Genomic DNA, 27,001 nt, shown 5'->3' with positions numbered 1-27,001 from the left:
CTTTTTTAAAGCTTGATGGAATTTTGAAAAATAGCCTGTTGCAGACAACATAATTCTCAGTCATTGAGCTGGAATATTCAGGGAGGCGGACACTACTTGCACGAGAAATCGAAACACATATTCAAATGATTAACAAAAATCCACTAATTATCTTTTGAATTACTCTACGCCAAATATTACAATTTTGGTATTGTAGCCGGTGAGCTTGCAAGATGTATCCACTTGGAATGAATTTCCACAATGACGCCAGTTTGGAGATATGCGCCATATCATGTCGTAAAAATGCTCTGTTGTTCCCCTGACTTTTTTTTAACAAAACGCTCTTTTATGCATTGAACCACAAAAGTAACTGGAACGCCCATGTATTTCGTCCCACACTTTGGGAAATAATATCTCGAAACTGGTGTCATCCTGGAAATTCATCACAAATATCAGAAATATGTCTCGAGGCATATTTGGGGAAAGGGAAAAGGAAATAGCGGTAAAATATGGCTCACTATATAGAACAGCACGGCGAATAGCGAAGACCTCAGGACGAGAAACACAGAACACATAGAAGCATCGCAAGCACAACTCCATAAGGAGTTGAGTATCTATTTTAACAATTGTATGTTGCCGGAAGCAGCACTCGAATAAATCCATCCACTCCAGTTCCTGGCTATTTGATGTTATTGCTCTTCACTAAGAAGGGCGGCAAGCGACATCGTTTGACATGTGTCGGCACATGAGGCGCACTGGATTAAAAGTTTCGTAAACTGGCGATTCGGAAGATGCCTCTTGGCTCTTCCTTGATGCTCATGGATTTCCGGATCTGGTCGGCGACTTGTGCGCTCCCTTTGGTGTTTCCCGTAGACGACCTGAATGGCGCGTTCTGCTTACAACTAGAATATGCGCTCTTAGCACAGCTGGCGGCACGACCTCAGCTCCTGCTCCACGGATTGGCGTGCAGACGCCACGAAGCGGTTCGAAGAATGTCCGGCACACGCGCAGCTCGTCATTCGCATCGCTGTTGAAACTGGCGCGTGAAAAGTCTTGGCGTCGGTCGAGCCGTCGGCAATCGTCGGGTTGGCGAGGGATCCGAGCGAGCGAGACGTGACAATGCATACTCGTGTAACGCCTTCAGCCTCCGAGGATTCGACCACCGGGCCAGGGTAGTAGGCGTCGAAGATGTCCCTGGACCGCCGGACGAGCTGGAAGTCATCCAGGAGGCGGTCCTCGGCCAATCGCGCCATGGTTTCGCTCTTGCTTCCGTCGAGCTGCTCAAACGCAGCTTGAGGCACCTCGAAATTCTGGATGGACTCTCGTTCGCAGGGAGCACTCGAGGTTACCTCGGCCGAGTTGAGGCTCACCGGAGCGAGTATTTCCATGAACTGGCAGTACTTCTCGCTCCAGGGGGACAGATCTTCGACCTTGCCGTATCTGGTCCCGAGGACTTCCTTTCCCCTTGCTGGGTTGACCAAAGAGGCCCAGGTTGCCCGCGTTGTCGTCAGCTGCGTTTCGACTCACACCCGAAGAACGAAAGGTGCGGCCGGCTGAGCAGGGCTTCTTCTTCTTCCTCCTCTTCTACAGTTAAGGCACGTTCCAAGAGCAAGGGATTGGTAAAGGAGCTGCGTTAAATTTCTCATATCCATCCGCGGGCAGATAAAACGAAAAACAACGTGCAGTACACCCCTTGCGTCGCAGTACCGATACGCAAGTGCCCGTTTAAGGTTTCTATAAATCTTGTGTCACAGTGGCACATATACCCATTCCGGGGAATGGGTGAAGAATGGGCGCATATGGCGTGGCACACGAGCATTGGGGTAGGCGCAATATCAGAATTAACAAGAAACAATAAATATCATGCCATATATATATATATATATATATATATATATATATATATATATATATATCCGTCGCGATACAGACAGATGGATGTGCAGCGAAGGCGTGTTGGACTACGTAAAGAGAGCTTTGCTTTAAAAGAAGAAAGAGAAAACAATATCACATGGGTTGATTTTTCTGGGTTTTTGTCTTTTTTTTTTTATATATGCTATTTAGAACAGGTACGTTGCGGCTTTCTAGGATCACCATATATTTTTCTTGAGCGAGAAGAATAACAGGATCCAAAGGGGCTTAATTTTCTTCTTTTCTTTCTTTCTTTCTTTCTTTCTTTCTTTTTTTTTTCCTTTTGTTTGTTTAGTTACAGCGGTATCACGAAAACAGACAATGAAGCCAGGAAAGCACAGGAAAACTGATATGTTACGTCAACTGTCAATGTCTAAATAACAAGGAGAATGGAGAAGAAAGAAAAGGCTTGCCGCAGGTGGGAGTCCAATCCACATTTTACGCGTGCGGTGCTTGAGGCGCCCTTCCTTCCCGCCACTTTCATGGGTAATTGTGCTTTGGGTAATTGTGTAATTGGGTGAAAGATTAGCCCTGCGATTGTTAGCCAGCGCCTCTCCTGTCACTGCCCTCACTGTTTTTCTCACTGCTGTCTCTCTCTCGCTGCGATCGTGCCGCCTTAAGTTTGTTGCGGCCGTAAGGGCGTCCTTGCCCTTGTATACAAATTTAACGTTCAGTTAGACCGTCCTGTTTGGTACGCTTATTTGCGTGCTGAATCTGCGATGTAGAAAGTCGTTATTATATGCACGCGTGCTTATCTTGCGTCCCTCGATCATCTCCCGAACGCTGTGTATACAGTTCCGTGGAGGGTGTTCAATTGGTAGAGCCAGATAATTAAAGTTCGAGAAGCTTACTCCATGCGCGTAGTGAGCCCGTGAGTGAACTTTATTTCCCTGCGTCACCATATATGCAGTTTTCGCAAAGCGTTTACAGGCTGCGCGCTCCGCGCCTCACGGAGGTGTTGGTCTGTGTGGTCATGCTCCTGCAGCGCTACTACACAGGTGCCCTGTGCATATATACGCTGTCAGAAGGAGTGCGTTTCCCGCATTTGGGAGCCCCTGAGACACCAGGAGTCCCCAACCACACCCTGGTCCTCCCATGCGCGAAACTAGGGGTGAACGGCGCGCTTTTGACAAAGTCCGGACGTCGGCATGAATAACTCAGCGTGGTCTCGTAAAAATGCGGCACAACTCACCATGCAATGGGGATTATCGCCCAAGAATCGGGTGGCGTGAGAATAGAGAAAGTTTGAGCGCTTTTCAATTTACATCAGATCTGCGAAAGAAGGACAGGAAGAAAAAAAAAAACGAAATTCGAGAGTAGTCAGAGCGGCATGAGCAGAAGGAGGGTAAAAGTAAACTGTAAAGTATGACAAGTAAATGAACCGAGAAAGAGAAAGCGAAGATTTAAAAAAAAAAACGATAATACAAAGAGGATGCCGGCGAGATTAAATAACGCGATTTTCCATCGAGGTGTATTGACGAAGGAAAACTGTGATTGCAATGGATTGCTTCACATTTCTTTTTTTTTTTTTTTTTTTGGACGTGGGGCCCGTGTGGGCGCCTTCACTAACTTCCTTCCGGATTGCCGCGAGGGACCGACGACCAAATACACATTTGAAGGCTCTGAAACTCTCGAACGTCTTTATTGATGACACTGTGGCTACCTATATTTCATAACCTGACCTGGTCAGTTCCCATATCAGAACGATTACAGCCGCGCAACTCACCTGCCTTTCCTATATACCGTAAAACCCTTTACTTCGGCGCGCCCTTAATGTACGCGAATTTTGATATTGCAAAATGTCGCGACACTTAAGGGCACTTAGCGGGTTGTGTATCGTTCGTTTGTTCGTTGTGTCCTTGTCCGTAACGCACCACGCAGTCTGTACCAATGGTGCACCAACGGGCCTCAAATAGCAACCTTGTTTACTGGCGCGCGAAATTTTCATGGGAGAAACAGGGACAATAATATGTTGAAAAGTGATATGTATGTATTTATATATTTATACTTAGGCGGCTAGTTCTGCTGGCTGTACCCGCTAAACATGGCACATTCAATTTATATGGCTGCGCAAGCTTGCGCTCCTCTCAAATGTTGTGCTGGTAATCCCGGCCGGCCTCACAGAGAGGGCATGCCATTCTTCGATGAGCCAGCAAGTCAATACATGCTCCAGACGAGAAGTGGCGCCTGAGATGTAATAGATGAAAAACTCGTGTAACTAAATTGTTACGCCGAAGACTAAACAGAATGCACTGTTTCTAATAGGCAGAAAATGGTATTTAAAAAAAACGCAAACAAGGCTTTTGCGGAAAAAGTGGACCGTACGGCAAAAACCTGAAATCGCGAAGTTTAGTAGCCGCGAATATACTCAGAGTCTTTGATTCGCGCGCATTTGGGGCCGCAGATTAATAGGGCTTTAGAGTATATAGAAAGCGAATGTGCGCAATGAATCTATTTTATCCACAAGTTCGAAAATGCGCATATGAAGGCATTCGACACTCAAAAAAAAGAAGAAAAAGCGCAATTCCTAATGCGAGCTTTGATTGTATCGGTTACATGTATTGATTCGTGGATTTAGTTATGCTTTGCTCAAGCCGAAACAGTGACACGGTGAGTATCCACGCTTCCGCCTTCTTTAGCACTAGTATACTACTCTCAAGTCATGGTCCCCTTTGCTTCAATGACCGGCGTTTCTTAAGGTAACTTGACGGCGCTCTGTCATCGCTTGTTACACGGATATGGACGTGCGTGTTCAATTGGCGGCATTACAATTTGATATACTTCATCCTACAGTTGCCCTAGTCGGAGGTGACTTCGATATTTTTAACGAAGTAGGAACTTGACACTGGCGAAGAAATGGTATGCGGTAAATTTGCCTTTTCTTGCATTGACCATTAATGAACCTCCGCTCATTCGATTTATTTTTTTCGGACATCGAACGATTTATTTCCGTAATTTACAAAATACAATTATACAGGGTAAGTACAATCGGAGGTCCCAAAGTGAGAACTGTCGGGGGGACCTCCTAGCAGAACGTAGGCAGGGGGTGAATACATTATACAGCTACAGCAGACAATGGCGGATTAGCAGAATAAAGATACATGATAAAATATGTACATGAAGATTCCTGGCAACGAATAAGAATAATTACAGGTTGTTTAAAACAAAGAACTCAAAAGAATGAAAACAAGGATATCAAACTGCATGAATTATCTAATAAATAAATTTTAAGACATCTACAATATGAGTACATCGTACATGTTTTTAAATCAGTTGGTAACATGTTCCAAAGTGATATACATGAAAATGTTGCTGTCATTCGGCCGTAGTTAGTTCGTACTTTAGGTAAAAGCAGATTATGGTTAGTGGAGAACCTGGTGTTATTGGTATTCACGAGACTAAAATGACTAAAACTGGGAATACATAATTCATGATTTATAAGACGATACATGATGATCATCATTTCATAACTAACAAGTTTGCGTAGAGGTAAAATATTCAGGTTACGAAAAATGGGGGCTGATGGATACGAAAATGGCTTGAAGGTGATGAGTCTCAAAGCTTGCTTTTGCAAACGTTAAAGTTGTCCAAGATGCGACCAGTACATATTTCCGCACGAAGATATGACAGATGACTATGAATAAATGCATAATATACGGAAAGAAGGATGTCTGTTTCGAAGTAAAACCATGTCTTTGATGATCACATGAATGCCGAAAGAAATTTTTTTGAATCAGGGACTGAGCATGCTCACTGAATTTTAAATGTTTATCCAAGATGACTCCAAGAAATTTCTATATAGACTCAGATGTATGAATGAGGTGACCATTAAGTGTCACCGCTAGGGATGAAATCAGGGGCGATAACTGAGGGGAACGAAACTCCATGAATTTTGTCTTCGATGGATTGATGCGCAATGCGTTCGTTACGCACCATAAGTGAACGTTGTTTAACTCGACATTTAGTAAATGTTGCAGCGTAAGTGCATTCTTTCTAATGTGTGGCAAAAATTGTGGTATCGTCAGCATATAGTAGAGAGTTAGTGTGTTTCAATCTGAGCGGTAAATCGTTAATGAATAGCAAGAACAAAAGGGGCCCCAAAATTGACCTCTGGGGAACACCTATGTTAGTGATTTTTGGTGTTAAGAGAGAATCATTTACCTGAACAACCTGCGTCCGGTTAGTAAGATAGCTTTGAATCAGTTGCAAAAGTGGTCCAGATATACCGTAACAGTCAAGTTTATGAGTGAGGATGTGGTGATTAATTGTATCGAATGCCTTCGTGAAATCAATAAATCCAGCTCCAAAGAGTAGGCCCTGATCTATTGCTAGTTTAACTCTGTCAGTGAAAGCGATTAGTGCGACTTCAGTAGAGAGGCCTTGTCGGAAACCAAATTGATCATCAGATAATACGTTAAATTTGGATAAGTATTTCGCTAAACGGTTGCAGATTAGTTTTTCAAAGAATTTACTAAAGAATGGTAAAATGCAATTTGGGTGATAATTGTTAATGCATTCGCGATCACCTTTCTTAAATATGGGGCTTATTTTTCCTGCTTTCAGGCTTTGCGGAAATACAGCAGCTAAAAAAGTTTGTTAACTAAATCGGCCAAAGTTGTCGAGAGTTCTTCCGATACAAGTTTAATTTGGGAAGGGTAAATTTGATCAAGCCCGTGGGCCGGTAGTCTTTAGTGATGAGATAATACTGTTAACTTCTTCTGGTACTGTGGGGTACAGAAAAAAAGAACGAGGACTGCGCGGAAGACTGGGCAGTGCGAGACTGGACATCACCCTGTTCAGACAAAATTATCTGATAAATTCTGCGAATAATTAATAGAATGACTGATTTCGTCATTACGTGGGAAAGGGAAGTATTATATTGTTCACGAAAAATATTCATTTAACCAAATGGTTGTTAACACGTACGGGGCGCTTATTAATACGAATAGCATTCTTTGCTGACTCAGCCGTTTTGAGCCTGCCTTACTATCTATCTTCTTTCTGAGGTTTTACGTGCCAAAACCAGTTCTTATTGTGAGGCACGCCGTCATGGTGGGCTCCGGATTAATTTTGACCACTGACTATCTATCTATCTATCTATCTATCTATCTATCTATCTATCTATCTATCTATCTATCTATCTATCTATCTATCTATCTATCTTGTTACGCCAACCCAGTGGCCCAAGTTGTCTACCTGCTTTCATTTTCTCTTTCTCCCGCCCATAGCAAGTTGTGTTAAGATCGTCGATTAAGATCGTCGATACGTCATATGGTTCCCATAAATGCATGTTCTGCAAGCGTGAATGTATAACCTAGTAATTATGACGCTCGTCTTCGGACCGTGGTACCCGGGTTCGAATCCCGCCTCGCCGAGAAAGTTTACTCTGTTTTCTTTATTTCTCTCGCTCTCTGTCTGTTTCTCTTTCTTTCTCTCTCTGCACCTCCTATCCTCATTTCACACTCTCTCCACTTCGCTCGAAGCTGTGAACGCCGTCGCTCCGTAGGGAACAACCTCGACCCTTAAACAGCTCCGCTGTTAATAGCTTTGGTCACTAGATATATGTTTGGAGTCGTTATCATTGCATCGTCGTCATCTCATTGTCGTCGTCACGTTATCGTCGTTATATAACATCCTCATAATTTATTCTCGTCATGTCGCCGTCGTTATACGCCTTTGTCGTTCTACCGATATCATTCCATCTTCACTGCGTCAGCGTCATTCAGTCCATGCCGTGCCTCTGTGCTCATGGGCGACCTTGGCAAGCGAGTGCCATAGAAAAGTGGAACGATATGGGAGTATGTAGCGTATAGCCGAATCAAAGAAAGCTTCAGAATTACCACTACAAGTGTTAAACAAACGGGACGTCAGGAATATGGTCGGTCGCTACATTGCTATTCGCATTACCGTGTCGACAGTCATCGTGAGATGAGTTCTGCTGTAATATTTTATAATTGCCTTATCCCCAGCCATTACTTACCACAAATCATTTGCTCTGCTTCGGGGTACTAGCGAAAAAAAAAACGACTCACGTAGTAAAAGTATTAAAACAATGGCACGATCGGACCGTGATTGTCTACCACTCGATGTGGCTCACTGCAATCTACAAAAAAATATTTGCGCTGGCCTCAATTGAAGCGTCCTCGTAATTGTGTCATCTTAAGGTCTATTAAGGTAATAGTTAAGCGGAAACCCGCTAGGTGTAGAGAAGTAATTAAAGGGTAAATGAGACATCCACCCAATCGTAGCAATTGCTACAAAGGAAACCCATACGGGTTCCTCGAAAGAAAAGCCTCGAAATTGAAGGAAAAAAAAAAGAAAAGAAAAATTCGTCCCGGACCAGGACGAATTTTTCTTCAACTGTGAGGCTTTTTTTTTTTTTTTTTTCGAGGAACATGTATGGGCTTCCATGCTACGATTGGGTAGATGTCTCATTTTCCCTTCAAGATCCATAGGGTTATGAAAAAAGAGATACCTCCGATTTAATTGAAACAAAAGTTGGAGTCAGTATTTTTTTAACATGCGCAACATTCCTACATCTCATTAACACATCGGAAAATTTAATACAATTTAATACGCGCAGGTCTATCTGAAGAATTTTTCTGACATCGTAAAGTCTACTCTGGAACACAGTCAGGTTCCTTGCGCTTGTTTTTCGACGTCCCAAATGCATTTGATAAAGGATAACGCGCTCTGCTTCTATACACAAGCTGGCTTCGTAATATTTCTGCTCGTGTTTCGTATAAACAACACCTGCGCCAAGACTTCGTCAAAGGACTCCGCTTTAGCGTATGTTCTTACTGGGCGGTTTCAACATACCACATACAAAAATGTACCTTGAGTTTCAATTGACTGCGCATCAAGCTTGTTTTCAGTGTATAAAAATCAATTCAACGTCAATTTCTAATGAGAACGATAGGCAGCGATTTTTCTAACGTTAAAAAAGCGTCGATTGAATCCCACTACATACGAATTTATTTGACTAAAGTTAAGAAAGCGTCAATGGACTCGCACTGTATATGAATTTCATTGACTAAAGTTAAGAAAAAGTCGATTGATTCGCACTCGAGAAGCATTTAATCGACTAACGTTAAGAAAACTACAATTGACTCACAGTCAATACACATTAACTTGACTACAGTTCAAAAAGCGTCAACTGAGCCGCATTTGATATACATTTAACTGACTACTTATTGAACACTCTCGATATCTGAAAATCGAAGGGCATTCCATTCGCTAGTCGCTAATCGAAAGGCATTCCTTATAACAAAGTTTCACATTAACAAGACTGTGTGCTGTTGAATTGCTTATTAGATTACTATAAAATAAAGCATCCTGTAGAGATTTACTGTTTAATTGCGTAAACAAGGGAGAAGGCACTAAATTGCAGGTCTAAACACCATGCCTACATAAGTAATTTGAAAGGTGTTGTGTATAGATTGGGTAAGCAGAGTTTGTTGTGCAAATGTATCGTGCTTATCTGTTCCGTGTAGGGCTTGTCCTGTTTGGAAAGATATGTCTTTCTATCTAAAGTGCTACTGTAGCCCGTGGCTATTGATAGTGACCCGGGGCCGGCTCATAATGTGAATCTGACAAAAAGAAAAGAAACAAAACGCTGCGGAGTTTTCTTTTTCTCGGACTTTAGCGACATTGGGAACATTACTCCAATTAATGCTGAATATACGGGAAATCGCCGTTTCGCTCTAAATAGAGCAAGTGTCACTCTTCTTTAGAGTGACGCTGGCCTACAAGCTTCTTTTGACTGACTCCAACAGGTGTTCAATCGACATCCAAAAAGAAATTTTCAATTAAAACACGGTGGACACTCAGTTTATGAAGCTCAGTAAGAAAATTCCATAAAAATGCAATTTCCACACAATACAGCCTCTGGAGAAAGTTCAATAGAAGGTGAATTAAATATCTGTATGAATTTCTGTAACGGACCATCTCACAAATAAAAGCAGGAGCTTCCGAGGGTTCTATATTAAAAGTGCATCATTATTCAACATTTACGTGAGCCGCGTTCTTTTACACACTGCTATACCAAGGGCCTTAGCGTTGGGCAGAATAACAATGTATATCAAAATATTTCGCTCTACCGGATTTCAAGGCCTTGTTACTTTGAACATGTCGCGCCCAAGCATGCTTGGAATCGCTTCTTGTACAATTATTGCGGCTCATTCAGATCACGATAACGTAATTGTATTTCTCGCCGATTAAAAAAGAAAAAAGGCAGCAGAACGTGCGTTCGCTTTCTTCCGTCGTTCCTCAATCAGCTGCCTACAAGTACCTTTGGCACAATTGCAGAATATAATCTGAAAAAGGTAGCTGAACGTAATGTAGTTTCCTAATATTGCGCCAATTTCTGTATCTGCCTCGGGAAATAAATCAAGATGCACTTAAATATTGTGCATGTAAGCAATTTACTGGCCCTATTTCCCATTAAAGTTTACTGCTTACCATAACGGGCTTAATGTGCTGTTAATGTTCCGACAGAACATCGTTTGGTTCTTTTTTTTTATTTCATTACTGAGCTGCATTTGAGGTTCCATATTGCGACATCCAATAAAAGTCGTGTTTGCCTTTCGGTGCTATGTCCCTCTCCTCTTTGTCACAACCCTGACATTTTGTATCTCGTGGTTGGCTTTGTTCCGTCAAGCCCACTATAAACTTTTGACTGATCTGATTTGTGTGCTCTTTATTGTTCGTGCCCGGCGCGCTCGCGCTCTTTGCGTTGCAGCCTGTCGTATCGCTGCTTTCTGAGATGGTCTAAGCATACCAGCTCGCCCAGCTCTGAGTAGAAAACACGCAAGGAGGGTAGTACGGCGGGCATGAAGATTTAGAAGGCTGTTGATCAGCCTTGCACTTCGTGCGCACGGAGTAAAACCCCCCTAATGAAGCAGTAAAGGAGACATCCATGGGTTGGGCGTCCTCTCGAAGTGCAGTTTTCTCAGGGCAAAATCTCCCTTTCGAAAATTGGCTGATGAATGCGAACGAAACAAGGTGGGAGCCTACGTAATGTATTTAGGTACCTGTGTATAGTATTACGCAAGCGTGGTGGACAGTGGCAGAAGTGAGACATGCAGAAACCATATACTGCATAGATAGGTCCCGTGGAAAGGTAGCGCAGCTATCGAACAGTATCGAATAGCAAGTAGTGAAATCGGAAGGAGAAATTTTTTTTGTTAAGTCAAAGGGCAGCGCCCTCAACTCAGGGTGTCTTGAGTATACGCGCCTGACAGGGGAAAAAGTTTCACATGAAGACGATTTGCGCATAGCGTGTGGAAATTGTGCAGAAACCGTTGGGGGAGCCCGTTCTGCTAAAATTTCAGTGTGCATCCCGCGATAAACGTTCACTGAATACAGTTAGCCGAGCCCTTGGCTTTAAGGATTGCGGTGGAAATGTAAACGAATATACGGTACATGGAGACATGCTGAGAGATGGCTGAAATATTGGTGGTGCTAGAGGACCGGAAGATCTGCAATGAAGCGAATTTTCTACTTTGAATAACGTGTCTGTGTTTATAAAGATTGACATATTAAGATAAACCAGGAAAGTAAAAAGAACTAGCTTAGGTGGCATGTATTATTATTATTATTATTATTATTATTATTAGTATTATTAGTAGTAGTAGTAGTAGTAGTAGTAGTAGTAGTAGTAGTAGTAGTAGTAGTAGTAGTAGTAGTAGTAGTAGTAGTAGTAGTAGTAGTAGTAGTAGTATTCGCGATCTCGGTGTGAAAATTCTCTGCCCACTCTGTAGACCCTTTCTGCGTTTCCGGTCAGATGCTCTGCAACAACAAAACTTACAATTGCCTATAACTCTATAGCACTTCCATTCCAGAAATTTTTCACATCCATATGGCTCCCATTACATGAATAAGCCTCAGCGATGTGGAATTGTACAATCTATTCAAGCAGTATACTAATTGAGTGTGTACAGATAAAAGTTATTGAGTGTATATAAACATCCTTTTCTGACCTCGCGCACCAACAACTTTTCAAGTTTCAATAATTATCCTACACTTCCATCACTTAGCTGCAGACGTAGTGGTATTGACGTCCTCTTTTTATGCAACGTAATTTATGGAGTTATTACATGTCCGGATCAACTATAGCTTCTGTTCCACTGCGGGCGCCGCAGAAGACTACCAGAGAACATAGACCCTTCCACGTTTCTGCCTCTTTCAGTAGACACTCGCCTCTCCACGGAATGGGAAGTCTATCATTTTCTCCATGTTGATATCTTGCAAAGCGTGTTGTTTTCTTTCTGTTACGAGCTTCGTATATTTTCTCATGAGCCTTCTTTCAAGCTGCCCTCCTCTCCTGTCTTGTCAAGGTTTCTCTCTCCTTCCGCACATGTACCTCGTCTCTCAATTCTGCGTTATTGCTGTATTGTTGTTCACCATGTAGCTGTTTATCCATTTCTTTATTGTTGTTTTCTTGTTCTAATTTTGTTATCCCATAACTTCTGGTTGTAGCTGTCAATTTGTAGCGTCCTTCGGCTGGACTATTTTAATTACTTTAGCAGCAGTCTGAAGCACTCGCATCAACTTCTTTTCAGCTTTGATTTACCGCGACTATAGTTGCTTTTAACGTGCCTACTCAGCCGCTGCAAAGTCTGTGATATGTACAGGGGCAAGCGAAAATGTATGCAGTATATTTCCTTTGGACAATGTCCGACATAGCAGTTCGAAGGACCATCCGCATTTACTGTGCATTTATGAATATACCTGATCTGAGGACGTCTATTTGTCTGTTCTGAGGAACAATATCTGAGGACGTCTATTTGGCATGAGCCACTTACGTGGCTCGTGCCATCGTATATTGCGCGCGACATACATCTGCTATGTTCCACAGCGGAAGATGTGCCACAGATGTGCGCCTGACAATTTGCTGCAGGGCTATATCGCTGAGAACGCAATTAGGACGATCCTTCACGAGCTTGCAGCTTTCCGTTTTCATTTCCTTTCTATCTCTCTTTATCATTTTACTCAGTGCCAATTTCGAGAAAAAAAACTCAATTAAGGTTATTAAAACAGCGTACGAAGGATGACATGTCATTTCAGTGAAAAGCAGACCCTTGAATGGCCGAGTTTATTTCTTTTCTATCTTTTTTTGTTTCCCCTCCCACAGAATCTGGCTTCATTACCGGAAAGTGACTTATGTAGACCCTGCTATAAGGCGCTTCGAGTGTATGAAGCTGCATGAAAATTGTGTCGGCTACCCGACCAGCTGCCGGCCGCAAAACACACACACACACACACACACACACACACACACACACACACACACACACACACACACACACACACACACACACACACACACACACACACACCACACACACACACACACACACACACACACACACACACACACACACACACACACACACACACACACACACACACACACACAAATAAAAGATTCACAAAAGACTCTTAGTTCGTAATAACTATACCTCTTAGCACAATACTACCACGTTTTGCATGTCGTTCTTACCTAACATAAGGCTTTGCGCGAAACTGCGCCCTGAATTTCGTCGATCTGGACAAGCGACTGATCAGTTATGCACCCGAGAGGTGTGCCCAGCGCATATGTCGTTAGTGCAAAGCGTACGGGCCTCGTTTGAAGCTACTTGGTTGTTTGCTGAGTAGGCTCAAGACTGGGAGTAAACCCAGAGCCAGAATACATATAGCCCTTCGGACACGAGAGCCATGCGCATGCTTTGTATATATATATATATATATATATAAGGGACATTATCACTGCACATTTTGAAACTCTCGGAATCGGCTCTTGCTGTATTATATTTTTATTTCTTGCTCGTAACATTTGCAGTGCTCGCACACATTTAACATGCGAGAAACAAGGCGTAGCAGGGTTCGCACGAACATCTCCTGAAACGCACCTAACAAAGAAAGAATCATGGTTGATCCCTCTTTCATAGGAATCGGTAGAACACGAAAGTGAAACGTGTCTTCACGGAAGCTGTTGCATGTTTGCTTCGTGAACTCGCGGTCCGCTCCAGCGAAAGGCTCACGATTTGCGGGCCGGCGACCATGTTGCAGGTTTGCTTAGCGCGCGGCGTCCTGCTGGCGAGTGGCTTAATTCGGCGAAGGTGGGAGCACGGCCGCTGGATTAAAAAAAAAAAAATCCAGCGGCCGTGGTGGGAGCATCCTCGTCCGGCGCCGTAGTGGCTACGGCAGCCAGTCCAGCTGCGACGCGCACAGCTACAGGAATGCCAATGGCAGAGTTCACACCGTGCACCGAAGGTATTCTGCTTCACGCTGGCGTGTTTCTCGCCTGAGCAAAGCGAGATTCGCCCGGCGACGTCGTTGCCTTTCTGCGCCGTTTAGCGCAGCAGTTGTCTTAGGTGGTACCATCGCAAGCGAAACAGTCGGCGATGCACATGCTGATGCACGTTGAAGCCGCACTTCGTAGGCGACAAGGCGCCACAGGCTAATCCGACGCTAACTGCCTACACGAGGCTAGGGTAGGCAGTAACCCTAACGAGGCACAAAAGTGCACGGATTTGTCTGATCTTCGTGCTTGTGGATTTATACGTTCTTGTGGCTTTGTTTATTCTGCTTTATATGCTTTCATTGCCGTAAATTTCAAAGCAATCTGTACATTTCGAAGTGCAGAAGACGCTGCGAACACGCGCATTCGCTACTAATTACAACGGTTCAGCTGGGCGAGGTGGCCAAATCGAAACGCGCCAAGCGTCTCAATGCACTGGCTAATAAATTCATAAGGGCGTTTTACGTGTCGAGGCGTTCGTCCGTGGCGTACTGGTTTCAACATCGAGCTTCTCTTCCAGAGATCCGGCCGTCGGACAATATTAGTAATGATTTTTATTGTATGATTATTTATTGGATATTTATTGTATGAAACTATGCACGAGGATATACTTGGTTGTTTGTTCTATGGCTACACCGCGTTGGACCTTCCGCTGTGCTGTGACTACCCAAGCGCTCCCTGTCGGCGCTCGTTAGTGTCACAATGCAGCGCTTCGCTTCACCGCTCCAAGATGGCGACTATCACATCCGTTACATCCGTTGCCGGAAATCAGTCGTGAAACTCGGGATAAAACACTTTCAGTGTTTAAAGAGCTGGGTTTCGTAAAAAACTGACGCAGGCCAATCGTGATAGCTCCCCAAAGTTATGTAAATGACCCCGCGAGAGAGTTGCAAGGAAATACACTATTACGAAATATAGCTGGCAAGTCCGGCCACAGTGTATATAGCTCTTGTGTTGGGCAAATTTCTGTGAACCACTGCACAGGCGACGTAATACGTCAATCGGGCCCACTGATGTGGTATATATGACTTCGTCTACGCATGGCTGTAATAGTGTACAGTCGTCGTGGACTCATTGGGCAACGGTACATATGGCGAACTAGCGGTGCGCGCAGAAGCCTGTTGCAGATACTCATTTCCACTAACACTGCCGTGCGCGAACTCAGATAGACCTTGAAATCGTGCTCCGTTCCCGTTTCGGGTGACCCATCTGCTGGTCAGCTAGCACTTGCGAGTTGTCGTTGACGGCGCCCACTTGGCGTACGATTTCGACTCTCCATATAGTACGAACACAGCCACGATGGCCCCGCGCGACCGTAAAACAATGCTATAATAGAATCGGCCGCCAGCGCAGGGCAGTGTATAATGTTCCCCTCGTGTTCTCCGGCCGGCGAATCATGGGTGAGCACTTGCGTGATGCAGGACGGTGGTTGAAACCCTGGGCTTTACATAACATATGGGTTTACAATGCCCGTGCGTCCAGTCGCGGCTCGGCGTTCCTCGTCTCAGCGATGAGGAAGGAAGGCCCCGTGGCGTTCATCTCATTAGCGCGCTGATTGTTCGTCAAGGCAACGCCCCTGGGGCGGTTCCTTCGCCGCAGCTGACGTCTGACGCTTGACTTGTGGCCCCACCCAGGAGGAAGCTCGCGGGCCCGCAACAATGGCAAAAACGCGACGAGCGAGAGAGAGAGAAAAGAGGGGACAGCAATAACACGCCAGCAGGGCACCCGACGGCGCGTGCAATTCTGCTGCGCAAGCCCGTGCGCAGGTCGCTTCTTTTCTGTTTTCCAACCAGCCGCGTTTTATCGACTGCGCAGTTCGTGACGTCTAGCGTTCAGAGCTGCGCTTCAGGCCAGGCGAGTGCGTGGGTTGGTACAGCGACACCGGTCTCCCTGGTGATTCCGGAAACACAGCGCGAAGAAAACGGAAAAGTCCAGTCGCGTGTATTATACTGAACCGGCCACTGCGTTTTCGTCTCCGTTTGCGCTTGTTTTGTTTGTACAGCGAAGTTCAACCAAGTTGTCCAACGTGTATATTTCACCCGCTGCGGGAATGCGTCCCGTGACGGGGGGTGCATTCGCTTCCTCAAGGCCACGCGTGCTTTCGATCCTCACCAAAATGAGGTGTATTACGCAACTTATTACGATAGCGTCCGCGCTTGGCGTTCAGCGCGTGGTTTCTTTGACAGGCACATAAAACGACGGTGGAGCGTCGTCAACACCCCAAGCGGTGGCTTAAGTGATCGGTATACCTAAGCGGGGCTTATAACGCGGTAAACAAACATTGCACCAGTATTCCTTGAATGACGAACGAGTCGATTCCTGCCTCCGGCGCAATGTCAGACGAAGTGAACCTTGCTTTTCAACTTCTTTACTAAATGTTTCTAGAAAAAAGAAAGAAAGAAAGAAAGCATCTAAACAATGACAAAGGTTAGTGAATTAGCTTAATGCCGTGCTGTAACTTATCCCTCACTTCATGACCGCACCGTAGATATATGAAGTCCGTAATTCCAAACTTCCGAAGATTATACCGAATATCTCTATGCACCGCCGCACAGATGCATTGCCCAAACAATGCCGGCTTTTTCTGTTCGTCCCGAAGCTTAGAGTGAAGTCATAAAAAAGAAAGTTTTTGAACTGCCGAAAACCCGGCTCTAGAAAAGCGACGTACGAGTAAACGTAAATAAATGTGCAGCCGATACGTATACGCCGATTCACACAAACTCACTCATCGCCCCCCTTGAGGTGAGATGGGGGGGGGGGGGGGGGGGGGGGGGGTCGTTATAGCAGGTTGCTTCCGCGGTGCGTGCGAAAAAGGCGAGAAGGGAGCACGGGCGGGCGCTGACGCAATCGAAGACCGCGGCGTGGTTAATCGACCAGCTTTCAGCACCCACTCGGAAACCTCGCTCGAAGCGCGGGAGCGCGCGCAACATTGCGAAAGAACGAGGCGCTAATTGCGAAAGCTCGCTCCCGCGCTTTGTCTACCAGGAAGGAAAGCGCGCCTATTTATATTCCGTTCAAACACGACGATCTCCGCAGCTGCCATGCCATTGCGAGATAACGTCCGTGCGCGAAGTATATATGGCGCGCATCTTGTATAGTTCTCTCTTTTTATTATTTTTATGTATCCATTTCTTGTTTTTTTTTCTTCCATCGGTTGGCAAAAGGTGGTGGTGCACTGTGCCCATTCACTGGCTGACGCGCCATGTCGCCATCACGCCACCGCATCGTCTATTGCTGCAATACGGTGCGGCCAGCACCGGCGAGTCTACAGATGCACGTACTCGGTATATACTCCGCGCTGCGTAAGCGAAGCCTATACAGTGGCGGCTGCAATTCGAGCGCAGGTGCGCCTGTCGTGTACACGCGCTAGCGTGCAGGTTGCAGACAGCTGTTGTGCCGGGCCCCGTTGCTCCGCTTCGAAATCGAAAAAAAAAAAAAATTATGTCTCGGCGGCGACATGAGCATTTTTGTACAATCGAAGCGCAGTTATACCGGAAATGTCTTCTCGCCGCAGAACACGCGCTGCGGCACCGACAGCGGCGAGCGGTTAATTGCTTCGACGCCGCAAAATCTGGCCGAGTATAATACACTGCAGATCTTCGCCAGAAATCCGCAGGATCCTCAAGCGTCACCGAGGCGGTATAGTCAGGTCGTGCGGTGACGATTATTGGCAGTTCTTGCGCGCCGTATGTAGTATATATAGACGTAGCGCTCTATATATGTATACACCTGGGACAGCTTGACCCATTCACTGTGAAATGAGAGACAGAAAGAAAGGAACTGGAATGGCGTACAGCCCTGACACATGCAGGTAGCAAATTCACTAGGGCAACAGGAGCGCTCAGGGAGTCGCATGCAGGATGCCACCATACGGCATGACGACTGCTCCACACTCCTATACGGAGCAGCTGGCGCATTTCTGACAAAGGATGTAAATGCGGGTCAAACTTTGGACAGAGCAAGTATAGAAGAGGCGTCAGTTCGAGGCTGTGCTTTGAATATTATTAGGCGAAAACCGACAGCTCAGTGGACCATGCAGGGGCCGAATTCGCAAAACCTTTCCTTCCTAAGTGCTCGTGGCCACTCATTTGTCGACCGCCTTCGCTAATGACGTGTGTAGCATCAGTACTGGCTGGGATTCGGTATTTCGAACAATTCTAGCACAATATATTTTTGTGAACACGAGCCTGCAAGACTACCAGCAGCATCGTCACGACTACGAGTTGACACGCGTCTAATTAAAGATTGCCTGATTAAAAACTCGCACTGAAATCAGCGATATCTGTCATGGAGTGAAACAAAACGTCTGCGGAAAGAAAGAAAGAAATGCTGGTGGTGTATACGAAAGTGTGTGAATCATAAGATGCTTTCTTGATTGAAAAATCGTCAGCGCGTGCATGCTCCATTACGTCTCCTACACAAAATGTCATGATCCCCCGAACCTGTGCTATCAATACGACTTCACGACATCGCGATAACGTGTGAACTGCAGCAGGCACTGCGTGCAACCGTATAAGGCGCCTTGCATGTCACACCACGCGGCGTGATATAAGGCGCATTGCGTGGTGCAAGCCGTCACTACACTGGAGTCATTATGACGTTAGAGATACGTTGGAGACAATGCCGGTAACAATCATATCACACTTTTGTTCGCGGACCCTCTCGCTTTTGTTTTTAGCTGCAGCTGATGTGAATGTTCTCATTTCCATTTCACAAGCTTTCTAAATATCCAACTACATATAGCTTCGCTTACATGAACGTGACACGAGCGGGTCGAGTCACAAGTTCAGCTGACCCACCGTATGGTGAACGCATGACTAACGTTAGATTTTCATTATCTTTCCTTTGGATTATAACTGGATTAAGAATGACATTCGCAGGATTGTGTATTACTCCTTTCTCTGAAATCACTCAATATAGCGCGAGGAAACATTGGATGCCAAAGAAAAAAATATATAATAAGACGAAAGGGAAGAAGTATTGCTCCAAGGGATTAATCGCCATCGTTGCGGCTTGGCGTAGTCGATACTCGAAGAGCATATCTCTTCCTATCACGTGCATGAGCGACTCAGCGAAAAGGCCGAAGGAAGAAACAAAAAAATTAACGCAGGAACTCCTCTGGGAATTGTCTAAGTACGCGTAAGCATTGCACCACTTGCTCATCTCCACGCAGCCCGGTGTCGTCATCAGTGTTATGACACTTGATCAGGCCAGTACAAAATGTAACTACGAGTTGAGTACACGATCCCCATATCTGCCTAATGAAGGCATGGTATACGCATGCTTGGAACCCAGAGCAGTGTGAAACCGCGGGAGAGAGTCGACTATATAGTTCAATCAACATTGGTTACGGCGGGAGATATACACCACTGAGCGGAAACGTGGGTCAGTATAACGTGCGGATTCTTTTCGCCTCGATGCTATTCCTATCTAATCATTCACGTTCACGACCGGCCGATCCCGGTGATAATGTGGACGGAGGACAGCTCGGACCACTGACGAAGCGCGAAAAGGAATAGCATTGGAATAGAACCGTTACATCATTCCGGCCATCATTTCCAAAGCCGCTTCAATAAGAAATAGACAATGCATTTCTCTGAACGCTTTATCTCGGGTGCTCCATCCGACTAAAGCGATACATTACTGCACATACATACAAACAAAGCCGTCAAATGTGCCGTCTAATGTGCTATGTGAGTAGGGCTCCGCAAACAGGAAGCTCGGATATGCGCGTACGATCAAGCCGCGGAATAATACACGATGCACTTTTTGAACATTATTAATGGATTCGGTGATGTGCATCTGCATAGACGAAGAGATTGATGCCTCTATAGGCAAAACAAGGAAGGAGGGGGGGGGGGGGGGGGGTAGAGGCTGGGCCTGGTGCGACCACCTATAGAGGCATAGGACAGAGCGCTCGCTTTTATGGTGGCCAGCAACATTTGTTCGAATGCTTCTTCTTCTTTTTGTATGTGTTATATAGCGTGAAACAAAAATGAATACGTACTTCCTGTTATCCCCAGAACGCAACCAACATGCTGAGCAACATGCCGGGCAATTACACAAGGGCCGTATTCACAAAACTTATCTCAAGTAAGATAATTTTATGATTGACCGGCGTTCGGGCATCCGCACTTTATGATCTATAGAGATCGGCGTGAATGACACCGACCTCTATCATGAAGTGCGGTAAGATAATACACCGCGTGATAGTGAGAAAACCACCGCAGTGCATGATGGCCACCCACGGGCGGCATTTACGAGAGAGAGAGAGAAATCAGATGGAAAGGCAGGGACGGTTAATTGGAAGAGGATCTTCTGGTTTGCTACGCTTCACTGGGGGAAGAGTAAAAGGGGGCAGAAAGACGGAAAGAATAGCGAAGGAAACAAGCACACACGCAAAAAAAAAAAAAAAAACACTGAGAGAGAGAGAGAAATAGGCTAAGGAACGCCTGGAAGTACCAAAGTCTCTCTAGTAGGTTACACGAACGTATAGAAACATTTATGAACATTTATGAATATTTTTGAAAGTATGAATCCAGGAGCTAGGACCGAGGCAGAAAATGAAGACAGTCTTCCGTAGTGCATGTACAGCGCTGTCCTCGAGTTCTGATAACACTGAAAATCTGACACTGTCCGCTTGTAACTATTATGTCCTGCTGTCATAAAAAAAATAATAAACTGAACAAAACCAGTCTATTCCACTCAGAACTAGACAGAAAATTAACAGAGCAGACTGAGAAGAACAGCGCAGCTGTAACGTTATGTTCTGCTCAGCCATGTAATGAATGCATGTTTAGCTAGCTATAGCTTCACCCCAAAAAGCGGTGAAGCTATAGCTAGCTATACGCCCACAGATTCGGCGTCATGTGCGTAAATCTCCAAGGGCAGGAGTGGACCGCGGCTCAGTGGCTGAACGTCCTCCGCATATGCGCATACGCAACAGAATACTATATAGTTATAGTGCATGATTCAAACGGCCGGAATGAAGCGCGAGAACACGAGACGCGAGCACGCGTAATGTGTGATTACTCAAGTTCGCGATAATGGCATTGATGCGCGTATTGTTGGCGAGCGTGTCTGTTTTAGGCTATATGTCCTGTTGCTCGCACGCAGGCGACCACGTTAACGCAGAAAAGTGCGCGTGTTCCGGTTTAACGCGACTTCTATGCCGTGCCGACAGTGTATATATACTGCAGCGCAGGCAGTATACACGGGCGAACATTTATCGACTAAAGCAAACAGTGCGCCGTGTATAGTATATACTGCTGAGCACGCAACTATATATCCGTGCCTCCTCCTCCGGTGCTCGTAATCGTGACGGCTGCGCAGAGATGGAACCGCAGCAACTGCGGCGTGGCCGCATATAGGCCGCCAAGTGCGCTGCGTTCGTCACGGATAAGCCCTCCCGCCTGGAAGCCACCGTGTGCGATGGGCGACATCCCGCGGAAGTGATAACAAAGCCGGAGGACGATATTGCCGCGGCACGGATGAGGAGACAATTCTTATGTACGATTGCATCGGTACAGACACACACACACACTCATATATATATATATATATATATATATATATATATATATATATATATATTATGCGCGGTCGTAAATGTGGCATCAAGAGAGAGCAATAAAGGGCACGGCAGAGAGGTGAATGGAGTATCGAGTTTGCTACCCTGCACTATAGTGAAAGGGGAAATAGGGAGGATAAAATGTAAAGGGAGACAGGGAGTGCAACGTCATGAAGCCGAGTATACAGCACAGCCGCGAAACTAAAAATGCGTTAAAGGGGGTATGCTGCAGCTGTTCGAAGGAAGCCCACCACCTCCCGTGCGTGCAGTCGACGAGGCCGCTTCTGTGATGCCTGTCTCAGCTGTACGCGAAAACACGTTCGCTTGTGGATTACTCCAGGGATGTCAGCTCTGCACTCAGTGTATCTGGTACATGCATAGCGCTTTGAGCCGACGCAGTGCGCTGGTTGTTCAAGACCCCGCCGATAATGACCGTTAATGACCGAGGCAGCGATATTATCGTTCCTCCAAAGAGCTAAGGACAGCAATGTAATTTTAAATTCCGGGGTTTAGCGCCCAAGGCCTCTGAAAAGATGACGGACGCCGTAGTGGAGGTTCTGACCACACGGGGTTCTTAAACGCGCAGCCAACGCACGGTATATACACGGTAGTTTCAACCACCCAGCCTTATCGAAATCAGGGCCGCCTCGGCTGGGAATCTAACCCACGACTTTGCGCTCAGCACCAAAACGTTACAAGCGCTGAGACGCCGCAGTGGGCATAGCACTTAACGAACTTGTTGGATAGCACAGACTGAGCATAACATAAGCAGAAAACGTTTGGTATAACTTAGAGTCAGCTGTAGTAGTCTCCGAGAAACTGGTTTGCTCCTGAGATGAACTATTTCCGGCAATCATTTCTTTTTACGAAGGTATAGATCATTCGAGAATGCCTTCTATCAAAGGGAATGGGGGCTTTCAAGGTCAGTGATGCCTCCATTCACAACGTTCGCTTGCAGATGCGAATGCTTATACGACGTAGCCTTGTGTATACCAAGTCACGGAACAGCCACTGACTCCCTCAAATAAATGGCAAGAGTATCTGCTTCACGGACGGAAAGTGAAAGTCGTCCGCTCCGACTGCGATGCCTTCGACGCAGAGCACGCATCAGTTATCGCTCTCACAATGCTCTGGATGCGTAGTCTGCTTGACTGAAGCGAGCTCGTTATGGCCATAAAGCCTTAGTCATAGTCCACATCCATTCAGTAGCAACTATAGCACTTGTTTAAGCTTATACGGTCAATAGAAATTCTCCCACACGGTGACTTGTCATACTGTGGACGGCAACTATATAGAAGTGCTTCTGTTATTTATGCATGAGTAAACTTCACAAGGAGACATCGGAGTCGGCAAGTCTGCTGCGCAGCCAAACTGACAAAAGACTTACGAAGTAGACCTGCTGACCTCAGATACACGGGAAAAAAACACTCGTATGACTATCGCCGAATATTGCGCTTAAATGCTCCCAGTAATGCGAATTTTGTGAAGAGTTAAGGCAGCTCGCATATTCGAAGCCACTCTTAACCCTGCCGAACCGGCAAAGTTCAATCTTGGGTGCGCGCCGGAGGCGCGACCTACCTTTCTGTTTGGAAGGTCGCGCGTGAGTCGTTATCCGAGCATGCGTTGCAGACGACGGAGTATCGGAGAGCACGCACGCATTTTACAGCGGCCACCGCACTTTCTGCATGTATACAGTGGTTGCAATGACGCACAGTTAGGCACGTTGGCAGGTGGCAGGACGCAGGGTGGACTCTGCCGTGTGCGTGGCCTTTTAGCTCCCGGTGATGCGCGGCTGCTCCGGGCGCTGGCCGGAGCGCCTGTAGGGTGCTGCATTTACGATCCTTCGTTCGGTAACAAAAAGCTACATGTTCGCGCACAAACAACCGAGCACGCAGTTCGAGAGCCGTGGGCGCTATGCCGTTCCGGAGTTAAATATACGCGGGGTACTGAGCTGGTCCCGCGCGAACCACACGAGCACACGGTCAAAGCCGCTCGGCGCCTCGGAGACGTTCTGCCCTGCACGGGGAGACACACACGCGCGCGCCAGCGCCGTGCGTGCCCGACAGGGCGAAAAGAACGTCGACGAGCCCGAGGCGTCCAGCCAAGCTCTCTATGGTGGGCGGACAAAAAAGTGGCATACGGACGATGATGACGGGCGGCAGCAGCACACACACAACACGCAGTGTGTGTGTGCTCACCCCCCTCTTCCCGGCCCTCGCTCAACTTACTCCACCTTCTTGAAAATGAATCGGTCTGGAATTTATTGATGTCGGCAGAACGGCTGACAGGGCGGCTTGATGTATTGCCGCCGCGCGCCTGCCAGCCTGCCTGGCAGCCCGTGGCAGCTCGCGACGGCAGCGCGGGGCATCCCCCCCACCCCCCTTCAGGCGTCCGCGCGCAGGCAGCGGTGCTGCTGCTGCTGCTGCCACGCCGCAGCGCTCTGGCTGCCGCCGCCGCTGCCTGCTGGCTGTCATCGCTGACTACCATAAACAATCGGGTTCCATCCGCCGCCGCTCTCTCTGTGTGCACCTTCCCCACCCTCCTCCTCGCGCCCGCGTCGTCGTCGGAGTTGTTCCGTTCTTTCCGTTCACCTCGCCCCAACTCACACTACGCCCTTCCCCCCCTTTACGTCTCGACAAACGACAGCTACAGCGCGCTCCAACGGAAAGTACAACAACAAAGGGCGACGGGATACCTGCTTGTCCCTTTGTCCGCGCGCGAACACTCAAAACGCACGCACAAGCGCTTCCTTCGGAAGGACGTGAGCGCCGCCCGCCCGAAGCCGTCCGTCCATGCCGCGGCGTTATGGACGTCAGTCTTCTCCGCATCCGGTGCGAAGCACGCAGGCGTACAACGGCCGCCGCCGCCGCTTGTCGCTCTCGGTGACAAGCGCCCGCCGCCGCTTCGCCTCGGCGCCGTAGCGCTCGCACTGTGCGATGGGCAGGCACAGGACCGAGGCACGCGGGCTTGCGTGTTGCGCGAGCGAGCGTCGTCTTTGAGCTATGTCTCGGGGTCACCCGCCCACCCCTGCCGCCGTGCCCCTCTTCTTTACCCGCCCTACCTGCCCCGTTCCCCCGACCCAGCGAGAAAGCCTGCATGCAACCACTCGCAGACGCGAGCGCACACACAAGCACACGCGCACGCACACACACGTGACGTGCATGGCACGGCCCCAAGCGCTCTTCCATCAGGTGTGGCGGCGGCGGCAGCCGCTTTCGTGCGGCCGTTAAGTAACGGAAGCAAGAAAAAGGTATTCCGCGCAGCGGCAAAGCCACCTTGCCGGACGCGTACAGCAGGCACGCCAGGGTCTAGAGAGCCATACGTCGCGGATGCAGCCAAGTCGTTCCTTGCACCAGCCGGGCCCGGGTGCCGTCGCGTGTTCTCAACGAGAGAGAGCGGCCACCAGCAGGTACTCTCTTGCACTGCTGACGAGACGTGCTTGGTGGCAAGGCAGCTATAGCTATAGCCACTGAAGTGCACTGAAGACGATGCGTCCGAGACGACCCGCCATAACCAACACGCGCTTCCGCCCTTTGATACTTTTCCGACTCGGTGCCTTCTCAAGTGAGCGCGTCTGCAACGACTTCCCGGTTAGCCACAAAATCAAGCGACAGAGCAATGGAACGACTGGAAGGGCGGCTGTTAGTTGTTTTCAAAAAAGGCGCCGGTCATAAGTCTATGCAGAGCAGCCACTTTTATACTGTTGGACAGGCGTAGCGCATCGCAAGTATACCGGACACTGCCGACATCTGGAATCTAAGCAGTGGAATTGTAAGCGACAGTTTTTCTTAAACACATGCGTGCATGTCATGAAGGAACAGCGATGAAAGAAGGGCAAGCAACTACGCAGCGCCTTTCCAAGGACGCGACGTTCGATCGATCCGTCGACGACGTACATGCACTTGAAGACCTGACGCCGCCATACATGCGCATTCATGCGCGATGCGGTCACCCGCCGATACTTGAACGCCGAATCGTCAGTCTCAGCGAACAAGCTAGAAAGATGCCGTTCAACATGGACGACCTTCAAAGATATGGACACGTGCACTTATTTGTCCTTTTCTCGGGGGACTGCATTTCACCCACTAGCAAATTAAAGTTATCGCTTAACGCAAGATGCGCCTGTATGATTGGAACTTACTGGAATGTTATTGATGGTTCTATCCGTTGTCTGTTGACAGTAACTAACACCAGTGGAAAGCAATCTTTTATTTCAACGATGCGCACAGGTATGATGTGGATATATATATCAACACATGGTATATCGTTTACCACCATACCGTGGTCACCCAGGCAGATCGGTTATACGGGGGGATACTTTTATAGTTTTGCAGACTTTTTTAAACATCACTTGTGACAGATAGTATAATTCCATTCCTTAAGAATATTCAAAGAGACGGACATTTGCACGAGAAATCGAAACACATAATCAACTAATTCACCAAAATCCACAAATTAACTTCTGAATAATTACTTAACGGCACATATTGCAATTCATGAATGGTAGCTGGTTAGTTTGTAAGGCTAGCAAAATTTTGAGGATGGCACGGGTTTCGAGACATGCGCAATCAAACTGGTGGTAAAAATGCACCGCTGTTCCACTTACTTTTTTTTAGCAAAACTCCCTTTTATTCATTGAAGCACGAAAGCAACTGGAACGCCCATGCATTTTGTCACACATTTTGGCAATGAATATCTCGAAACTGGTATCATCCTGAAAATGCATTCTAAGTGGATACACCTTGCAAGCTCGCCGGCTACAACTAATAAGTTGCAATAAGTGCCGTAATGTAATTAGCGAATGTCCGTTAAGTAGTTGAATATATGTTTCGATTTCTCGTGCAAGTATTGTCCGCCTATTCGCATATTCCAGCTCAAGGAATGAAAGAAATGCTGTCTGCCACAGGAGAGTTTTGAAAATTTTCTAAAACCTACAAATGATATGAGTGGCCTTGGGCTAGGATCCTTGTCGTCGAAGATGTTCTGGAGTCCATCCAGTTCAAATTAGTCAGGGGCATCGTGGCGAGATCAAAGGCGAAGCAAGTGTTGACTGATCCCTTCGCATCCGCATAAATGCCACGTAGGTGCGTCTGCCGTGCCCGTTAAGAAGGAACAAGTTCTTGCAAAAAAAGGTCACAGCACCATTATGCACTCAGAAGGAGCTGTATACAGTGCTGCCGATACAACGTGCGGCGAGCGCTTAGCGGGCGGCTTTATCCGTATACTGTGGGTGTTAC

The 27,001-nt window shown here is 46.8% G+C and overlaps 1 protein-coding gene across 2 annotated transcripts; it reads right to left on the bottom strand.

The window, feature by feature from the left end:
• Positions 1–557: 557 nt before the first annotated feature.
• Positions 558–23,935, bottom strand: LOC125942156 (microtubule-associated protein RP/EB family member 1-like). 2 transcript variants are annotated; one of them, XR_007464866.1, is made up of 3 exons: positions 23,343–23,929; positions 16,482–16,575; positions 558–1,607 (listed from the first exon to the last, which is right to left on the bottom strand). XR_007464866.1 is itself a non-coding variant. In XM_049660313.1 (2 exons), exon 2 carries the CDS (start codon positions 1,365–1,367, stop codon positions 897–899), a length of 471 nt encoding a protein of 156 aa, XP_049516270.1. In that variant the 5' UTR covers positions 1,368–1,607; positions 23,343–23,935; the 3' UTR covers positions 558–896. The 2 variants fall into 2 exon arrangements, 1 of the variants encoding a protein (XP_049516270.1); XM_049660313.1 differs by lacking the exon at positions 16,482–16,575 and having other exon boundaries at positions 23,343–23,935.
• Positions 23,936–27,001: the final 3,066 nt, after the last annotated feature.

This window comes from Dermacentor silvarum, chromosome 1 (assembly GCF_013339745.2).
Source record: "Dermacentor silvarum isolate Dsil-2018 chromosome 1, BIME_Dsil_1.4, whole genome shotgun sequence".
Classification (NCBI taxonomy): domain Eukaryota; kingdom Metazoa; phylum Arthropoda; class Arachnida; order Ixodida; family Ixodidae; genus Dermacentor; species Dermacentor silvarum.
The sequence above is the reverse complement of the archived record's forward strand: the minus strand, read 5'-3'. Positions and strand labels throughout refer to the sequence as shown.